General features: G+C 32.0%; 1 protein-coding gene across 2 annotated transcripts; it reads right to left on the reverse strand.

Moving 5' to 3' along the window:
- Positions 1 to 222: 222 nt before the first annotated feature.
- Positions 223 to 5,687, reverse strand: LOC142638808 (wax ester synthase/diacylglycerol acyltransferase 4-like). 2 transcript variants are annotated; one of them, XM_075812873.1, is made up of 6 exons: positions 5,412 to 5,687; positions 4,284 to 4,588; positions 3,452 to 4,018; positions 2,342 to 2,695; positions 1,547 to 1,684; positions 223 to 774 (listed from the first exon to the last, which is right to left on the reverse strand). In XM_075812873.1, the coding sequence occupies exons 2-6, from the start codon at positions 4,464 to 4,466 to the stop codon at positions 625 to 627; spliced, it is 1,392 nt and encodes a 463-aa protein (XP_075668988.1). In that variant the 5' UTR covers positions 4,467 to 4,588; positions 5,412 to 5,687; the 3' UTR covers positions 223 to 624. The 2 variants fall into 2 exon arrangements, with proteins under 2 accessions (XP_075668988.1, XP_075668987.1); XM_075812872.1 differs by lacking the exon at positions 5,412 to 5,687 and adding an exon at positions 5,172 to 5,362.
- Between the last annotated feature and the right edge of the window lie 3,429 nt (positions 5,688 to 9,116).

Genomic DNA, 9,116 nt, shown 5'->3' on the forward strand with positions numbered 1-9,116 from the left:
ATCGGATGTAATTTACTATTCGATTTATAAACTTATTTTTTATGCATAATTTTATACTACAAAAAATTGAAATTTAAACATTTGATGAAGACATAGTTATTGATCTTTTGATCTTTTAAAAATTTTGCAAACATGGAGGATATAAGAAAATGTAATCCAATAATGAATTTGTAAAAATTCACATTCAATAAAAAGATATATTAAGTGCAAATATAACCTTAGGCTACAACCAAGTCTGTTACCAAACTCCTTCAATATATAAATAAAAGAAGTTTTTGGAGGAGATTCCTCGCTCTTGGCTCTGCCTTTGTATGTCTATAGATTTATTAGTCACATGACATAAAAATTTATAACATCTATAATCTCAAATGACAAATTGAATCCTAAGCATTTGTGTTAGAAACGTTGAGAAGTACTGGTTGAGTTACAAGACTCTTGGCCAAATCACAAATTATTAAACTACTAGTTTTAAAAGAGATTTGAAAAATACAATGCTGCCCCTAACCTCCCTCCCTTCGCCTTCAACTAAAAACTTTCACAAGACACTTACGTGTAGAATCCAAAACCAAATGCAACTTTATTAGCTCCAATAATAATGTAATTTGCCAATCAAATTATGTATTTTCATGTGGGAATGTCATGTGCCGCTTGGAGCGTCATCTCAAAGGCATTGATCACACACGACTTGAACTTGTGGGGATCTAAGAACCCTTTCTCTGAGCCAACGGCAACCCTCAGATTTCCCATGTAGCTTACCATTGTAATTGTAAGACTCTGCAAAACCATCAAAATTAGCATACGCTACAGTGGCTAGAAAATATATGAAATTATCTAAAATAATTATGAACAATGGAAGCCATTATTTTGAAGCTACCGCATTGTATATCTTCAATTTCTTGACCATACTGATAACATTTTTTCCCCAATATTAGATGAACCTCTAATCCTTACCAATCCTATATTCATGGTAAGTCACAACTCGAGAACCTAATCAAGCTATACATAAGTATCAACAGAGCTATAACCTTTTTTTTTCTTTATCTTTTTTAGCCTATCTGTTTATGTATCTTTTTAAAGTCTTCGGTCTTCCTCTCTCTTTTTGTTTGTTTTTTTTTTTTTTTTAAGAGACAACTGTACTTAGACGAATTTTCAGCAATTAGCATATAAGCAATTGCCAAAAGGATGCATCCAAACATACACCAGGGGCACAAAATTATTGGTAATGCTTGTGTAAAAGAAGAGCTAAAAAGCATGTAAAATCAGAAGTCTCCTAATAATTGATTCTTATGTAATGCATAGTCATACGCCCCAAATTCACGGGGCGTGTGTGTATATATATATATATATTGTTTTGCTTGCTCTTTCTGGGGGAGGAGATTGGGTTGGGTAAAAAATAAGACAGTTTTAAGTACTTCGTTCAAAATTAGCAACAAAATATAAAAGCTTCAATGTGAGATCTCAAAAAGAAATAAACAAAGCACTGTCATAAGATGGTAGCTAACTTTGAACAACCGAATGTAGTTAATTTATGAGAATTTTTATATACCTGAGGTACTTTAAGGGTCATAAAGTATAAGCCTTTAACTGGATGTCTAACCAGAGCCATTTGTTCCAGTGGCCCTATCATATTTGAGATCGACATGCTCGAGTAATTTGATGCTCTATGGATGTATTTAGATGCTGCCTGCCACCACCGCATGCCCATTGCCCATAGCAAAGAAAATTTCAGAAATGGTTCTTCAAAATATAGCTTGGTATATATTTTAAACATTCTCTGTTCTTTATAAGACAAAAAATTAACTAATAATTACTCCTTGTTTAAGTACATTTCCCCCTCTAAGATAAATGATATATATACTGAAAACTAGAAACGTTACAGTATCCATGGAAGGACCAAATCCTGTAGTACAATCAGCTAGGAGCTAAAGAAGCAAACTTAGACTTCTTTTAGTAATTTTATGTTGCTTTCGTAATACAACCAGCAAGGAGCTAAAGAGGCAAACTATAGCATCCCACATAAACAAAAGCCAAAAAACATGGAGCTAAAGAAGCAAACTTCTTAAGTACTTTTTATGTTGCTTTAAGAGAAAAATTGTAAGAATTTTGGATGTAATGTTAGAATCATGGAATTTAATTATGTGGCTTGCTTAACTATTTAGAAACCATCCTTAAGGTTTAAAACTTTTGACTTCTGGGGGGGGAAAAGAATTACAATTTGAAAACCTTAGTCATGGTGGACAAGTATTAGACTTCCAAATTAAGCAACTTCATATTAAACTATGTAGGGTCTTTTTTTAATTTGAAAAATATAGAGATGTCAAAAGTAAAATTGTGTATGTACCTCAGGGCCTTTTAGTTTCTTCATAGTCGACAATAGGCAACCAGTGTAGTATACAGATGAAGAGTTTCTCTTCTTCCTGATTATTTTGTGCACTTTCAAAACAAACTCAAGGGGGTTTGAGGATTTAAGATTTGTAAACTTTGGTATTGATACATGTAAGAGACCGAATTGGTTCCCCCATGGTGTATCGGATTCAGGTTTGATCATCTCTTTGACTGACTTGTAGCCCTTAACTGTCCTTGTACTGAGCAACACTATTGCTGTGGAATCCGCTTTGCTTGATTTCTGGCTAACCTCTTGCATATATAACCGGGTGCCAAAGAAGATTATACCAGTAATTACATCATTTATGGTCTGCACTTGAGAATATATTATTCAATTGAGCAAAAATAAACTAATTCTAACCAAAGAACCAAATGACAACAAGCTTTTCAAGTTTTAGTCCAATCATCTGACAATATTGAATAAATGGAAAAATATGAAGAAAAGAATAAGAAAATTAAGTGTTTTCTAGGTGAACAAGAGCAATCAAAAATTTGATCTCACCATCGGAAATCTGATAGCTTAGAGCAATGGCATAAGTCTCTCTAAAATAGGGTAAGGGAAGAAAACCCATCCTCGCTCCCCACATTAGCTTTCCTATCCCTTCTATATATTTTGGGGTTTTGCTACAAATTGCTTCCTATCTTTAGGGAACAATGTTCATTCCCCAAATCATGATTTTAGTAGATTTTGTATTGCGGTAATTGTGACAAAGAAAAATTGGTGTTTTGAAAAAGTGAAAGAAATAATAATAAAATGAATTATGAAATAATATTTAAATAAAATACAGTATATATGGCTGTTTTGAAAATTGATTAATTAAAAATTTAAAATAGGAAAAATATATTTCAATTCTAAAATAAGGAGAAAAATTTAGGTTAACTGATGTCATTGCTCTTACTAGTTGGTAACCCAAGTTCCAATAATTAACAATGGGTTTGAAATTTTAGGAGCTAGTACGTTTGTGCTAAATGACAAATTGGTGGGTAATCCAATAAAACTTGATCATATATATATATATATATATATATATATATGTGTGTGTGTGTGTGTGTGTGTTGATCTTACCACTCCAAGTTTGTCCTTAATAAATTTGATATGATCCAGAGAGAATGTCATAGTTGATATTGTAATTGGTCGAAACTCCACTCCTTTTTCCCCAGACCTTATTGGAGTTCGATCATCTTCAATCAAATTGCTTTTTAACATGCTCCATCCAAAATCATGTATAGTGTTAAAGATGAAGGAAACGAGTTGGGACACCCTTCTGCTTGATCTGTCACTTTTTGACTCCGAGCGTTGGCTAAAGGGAAATGTTAGCGGAAGAGAAGGATTATCAGCTCTTTGCATACTAGAAAGAAGTGCACCCATGAGAGAGTAGCCATCACCCAGAGCATGGTGAAGCTTGAATATGATAGTACCAGCTGCATTGCTTGTTGGATATTTAACAATGTGAACTTCCCATAGTGGTTTGTTCTGTGGAAAATTGTTCATTGCTATCTTTGATATGTAGTCATCAAAATATTCGTCATATGAATCAGGTGACAATCCAATAGGGAAAATGGGAACGTTAATGTGGTCTTCAAGCTTCACTTCTACTCTTTTCCACTGTTTCTCACCTTTTCTACCTGTAACCTGTTTTCAAATTCTCACTACTTAGTGCCATTTTTTAAATACGCTAAAATAACTTCTTTTTGCTTAAATACTACTTAAATTATAGAACACAGTATTTTGGAAGAAAGGTAAATAATTACAAAATCATGAATAAAACAACTTCGTAAATATGCTATAGCCTTAATACTTTCTCATAGCTAGTTGACCATTTATTGCTTTTGCACGCGAAACGGAGAAATTAATAAATTCATAAGTGTAATATAAAAGGAGAGAGAGAGACGAGCACCATAATGGAGGAGAAACGAGGATTGATGGGGAGGAACACATCTTTGAGCAATGACATTATGGAGGGCAGGTTGTTGATTGGAATCTCAAATTCCATAACAGCAATAATGGATACTGATAGCACAGAGCTGTTGAAGTACTGTCCAGTAGGACTTACTGGCTCCAATCCTTCCTCGAACTCCATTATTTGTAATGCGATCACTCAGGACAAAGGAAAACAATTGTGCTTCACAGGTTCCTTTTTTTTTTCTTTTTTTCCTTTTATGAGTTTTTAGCTTCACAAGTTGTTGCGTATGTTCCCCCCAGCTTGAGAAAACACACAAAAAAGGGGGGGGGGGAAGGATTAATGATATTAAACCGTACTATGACTACAATAACCAAAAAGCATTGACGAGAAACACAGGTACAAAGATGGGCCCTGACCTAGGTCCATAATAAAAAAATTTAAATCTAAGTAAAATGTCATAACTTTTGTGACAATTTTTCATGCAATAAATAATAAATGGTGGTGAAAAAGTGGTGATCAGTACTATTTCAAAGAAAAAAGTCATAAAATAAACATTTCTACGAGGATCTTGTAAAAGTCACAAGCAATCAATTATAATTTGCTACGGAGAATAATAGTGTTAGAAATTGTAACTTTTTATAAGGTGTTAGAATTTTTTAACTGACTCAACCTAATTTGCATTACTGTCCACATGGAAAGGTTAGACAGGTAGCAGAGCAGAGAGGGCTAAAGCATGCGTGGTGGAAATTCACAAAATAAAGAAGAAACAATTACATTTAAATAAAAAGGTATTCCTTTTTCATAAGAAAATACAATTGATATACAAGGACATATAAAGAATATAAATAAATAGCAAAGCAATAAAAATTACGGGACATGCACCTATATAGCTGAAGACAGAGTAATTAAAATCCAAAACATCAACCACTGTGGGCGGAGTGGTACTTCCCCAAGCCTTAAAGCTTGTAGGATTTGAGGAACCAAATTTGAGTGGTCTTGAGTGGGAAGAGGTGGGGTAGTATATTAGGTTCATTAGATTAAGATTTCTATATGAGCTCAAAAAAATTAAAATAAAATAAAATCCCAAACATCAATGAGCAAATAGTAAGAATTTGTACTGACAATTATTGAAGAGGAAGTGTAAGATGGCTGGTATCAACCAAGTTGCAGCGTGGAAGCTATTCCTAAAAGAGGAGTGAACAAGATTTATCTGTTGCTTTGCATAATTGCATTTAAGAAAAAATTTATCACTTGCATATGCACAGTATGTGGAGTCTCAACCTAGAGAATAGGGCTTCTCTTGATATTGGGGCATGAGAAGTTTTGCCTTGTCTACTGTTTTTGTGTCGGACAAGGAGTCAGGACTGTCATTAGTGGCCCTTGCCGTCTCTTCATGCTCTGTATGATTGCTTTCTTCTTCGTTAATCCTTTATGTTACCCAAAAGCTTGGAATGACTTCTAATCTAAGATTGGAATGACTTAGATTACAAGTCATATCTAGTGGGCTAAGCAACAAGATGAACCCAGAAGGATTAAGCAACAAGATGAACCCAAAAGGATTAAAGGAGTTCTCAATAAATGGTAAAGTTACACGTTTACCCAAAAAATATTATTATGGATCTGGTTGAAATACTCTTCTTTAAAATAAAAATAACAAATCTCAACTTAAACAATTCCAAATTTAGGACTTTAGATTAGGCCGAATTGTAAAAAGACCCCTGAAAATTTTGGATTAATTACAAATAGACTCTCTATATTATCAGGTTTGTAATATTGACTCATAATATTGTTGACTACATTTACCACTCTGTCAAATTTCCTTCCATTATGAGTAACGGAAGAGGATCATGTGGGCTACACATGACCACTACATAATAAAAAAATTATTTTTATTAAATCTTAGTAAAAAAAATTGTTTTATATGTTTTTTCAGTTCCTCTGTCCTTAGAATTTCTAATGCTCTCTCTCTCTCTCTCTCACTCTCAAAATAATTTAGTCATTAAAGGTTGGATCTCTTACTCCTTCTCTAACCGAGTGTAGTCATTCAATACATTCATTTGATTACAAGCAACAACATCCATAATGAGGACATTACCTAAATGTAGAACAAATACAAATCTAGCATATTCCAAAAAAAAAAAATTTACACATGAAATTGGGAGAAAAAGGCTAAAAAATTGTAGTTTGAATGTTGAATATTTAGATTCTTTTTTTTTTTTTTTGTGGAGAGAGAAAGAGTGGAATTTAGAGGCTCAACATTTGGATTCACTGATGCACAAAAAAATTGGAATCCATGTATGTATAAATTGTTCCATGCAACTCCAAATTTGTAATTTATCTGGCTATTAGTATTAAATTTCCAATCACCTCTTCCAAATAAGGCAATGCCAAGAGAAAATATACCCTATTGTGGTATTAAAGAATCCACTCACGTATCAAGTCACCATAGTCAGAATTGGTTTTAGAAGCTCGCGAGGGTGTGGGTCAATTTGTCAAGGTAGCAAACAACTTCTACAACAACATTATTAGCCATCAATAGCATCTTCTCAAGCACTAATGAAAATAAGTTTATCCCCACCCAAAAAGGACGGTAGATTATTATGTTCACTCAATCGGTACTTTGAAAATGTGCCCAACTTTACATACGCTATTGCAATTACTTCTAATTTAAAATCACCACTTATATAACTGTTTTACCCACCACTTAAATCTTAAATGTCAGAATTTATTTTAAAATGCTGTGTATATAACACTTCTAAAAAAACACAAATACAGTAATTATTTGGACAAAGACAGTGTTGTGAAAGTGTAGAATTTATTTTTACAATTATCTCATAAAATAAAGGAAATAAAGAAGAAGAAAAAGGGTTCAAATTTTTTTACTTCCTCATTAACAAAAAAATTTATTTGGCTTACTTTGAAATTAATGGTGGAAGAAGGCTGTGTTCCGTGCACTTGTCTCCTTCACCTTCAAAAAAAAACAACACCAGTTAATTTGCATTTGGGCTGATAGGTGGCTCTTTAAAAAAAATTCAGTTTCTCTCCTTTCTCTGTCACTCTCTTATTAGCTTTTTCTTCTTTCCTTAAGTTGTTTTATTCTACTAATTTCTCAACATAGATCGCTAAGCTTTGACCTTTTACTACCCAATTCTATGAGGATGACCTCCAAGGTAAACACTATTTTAACTACTCCCCATAACCACTTCCCATGTGACTTCTCTTCAATTCCTTTTTTTTTTTCTTTTTTTTCTTTTCTTCTTTTAAAGAAGATCCTTTTTTTTGTTTTGTTTAATTGTACATATTCTATAATATAACATATAAATCGCCTGATGTATCATATAAGTGTATACCCATGAGTCTATGTATACAAAAAAATTCACAAAAAATTTGACATCTCCCTAAGTGGCAAACTATTAATGGTTGGTAATAAAATAAGAATAAGAATCAATAAGAGCTTACCAACTCAATGCTATGAGAAAAACTATCAAAATTATTATGTCTATAGCATTGCTCATCATATAATTATAAAATGTAATATTTGATTGGTTAAATAATTTATTCTTAAGCATTCACCGATTGTTTTTCTAATTTTTAAATATCTTTTGTCTGTTAATAATTTTTTAATCTTAATCATGATACTTACTGATATATAATTTAATTTAGAAAACTAAATTTATGAAAAGTTTAAATAATATAGATTTATATAAACTTGGAGTTCTAGCAATATTAAGTGTACCAAATGCCAAATATGTATGCCAAATGTCAAATATTTAGCATTTGGCACACCAAACACTAAAAAAGCTCCATCATCACATGTTTCAAATTCTAAAACTTTTAGCATGGGTGAATAGTACTGTTTACAAATTGTGAAATTTTTATTTTTTATTTTAATATATTCTCTCTTCTCTCTGACCTAGTTATCACAAATTCTACAATTTTTATAGTTCTGTATTGGGATGAGTTTTAAGTAAATATTATTTTAATGTGTTGTATATTATTTTAATATATGGAATTGAAGAAAAAACATGTAATGTAAAGTGTATTGTAAAATGATGTACTAAAATAATAAAATAGACTTTTCCATGTGTTAAAATGGCATACTTTTGCAACAGCTAACTTTAATATGCTTAAAATTGACAAAAACTTTTGACACTCAATTTTCTACAATTACATTGAAAAAAAAAATTAATCATTTCATTTTCTAGTCGCTCCCCCACGCCAACACGCAAAATCTTAGCTCAGCCACTGTTTACATCAATGGCGGAGCCACTTGAGGACCAAAGAGGGCCTTGGGTCCCCTAAAAGTTTTGAAAATTTAAAAAAAAAAAATGGAAATATCCTAAATAGTTTTAAAACTTTAAAAAAAAAAAACCTTATTATTTTAACCTCATACTTGATAATATAGGTATATATTTAAGAAGAAATATATACCGTATCATATGTCAACAAATTACAATAATTAAATATTCAGCATCTTTAAAATGAATATTTTAACAATTATCTCAACAAATAAAAGGGAAAAAATTCTAATTTTCATCACAACCCAACACATTTAGGGCTTACTTGTATACAAGAGTAGAAAAATTGAAATGTCACACAACAAAGTCTCCCACACAGTTGCATAAACAATCTCTCTCTCTCTCTCTCTCTCTCTCTCTCTCCCCCCCCCCCCTTGGGTACTTGGCTTCTTCTTCTTTTTTTTCTTTTTTTACCTTCTTCTTTGCAATCTGGCTTCTTCTTCTTCTTCTTCTTTTTTTCCTTTTTAGTCTTTTAGTTCTTTTATTTTGAGACTTTTAGTTTGTTTATTATTTATACTGTGTTCAAACT

Source organism: Castanea sativa, chromosome 6, assembly GCF_040712315.1.
Source record: "Castanea sativa cultivar Marrone di Chiusa Pesio chromosome 6, ASM4071231v1".
Classification (NCBI taxonomy): Eukaryota; Viridiplantae; Streptophyta; class Magnoliopsida; order Fagales; family Fagaceae; genus Castanea; species Castanea sativa.

What these genes read in the sequence shown, in the direction of transcription:
- LOC142638808 (XM_075812873.1), bottom strand. Translation starts at nt 4,466, where the DNA reads ATGGAGTTCGAGGAAGGATTGGAGCCAGTAAGTCCTACTGGACAGTAC. An exon ending in TTAAGGACAAACTTGGAGTG is followed by an intron (nt 2,696 to 3,451) that starts GTAAGATCAACA and finishes TCTCAAGTGCAG; the next exon opens with ACCATAAATGATGTAATTAC. An exon ending in TGACCCTTAAAGTACCTCAG is followed by an intron (nt 775 to 1,546) that starts GTATATAAAAAT and finishes ATGGTTTTGCAG; the next exon opens with AGTCTTACAATTACAATGGT.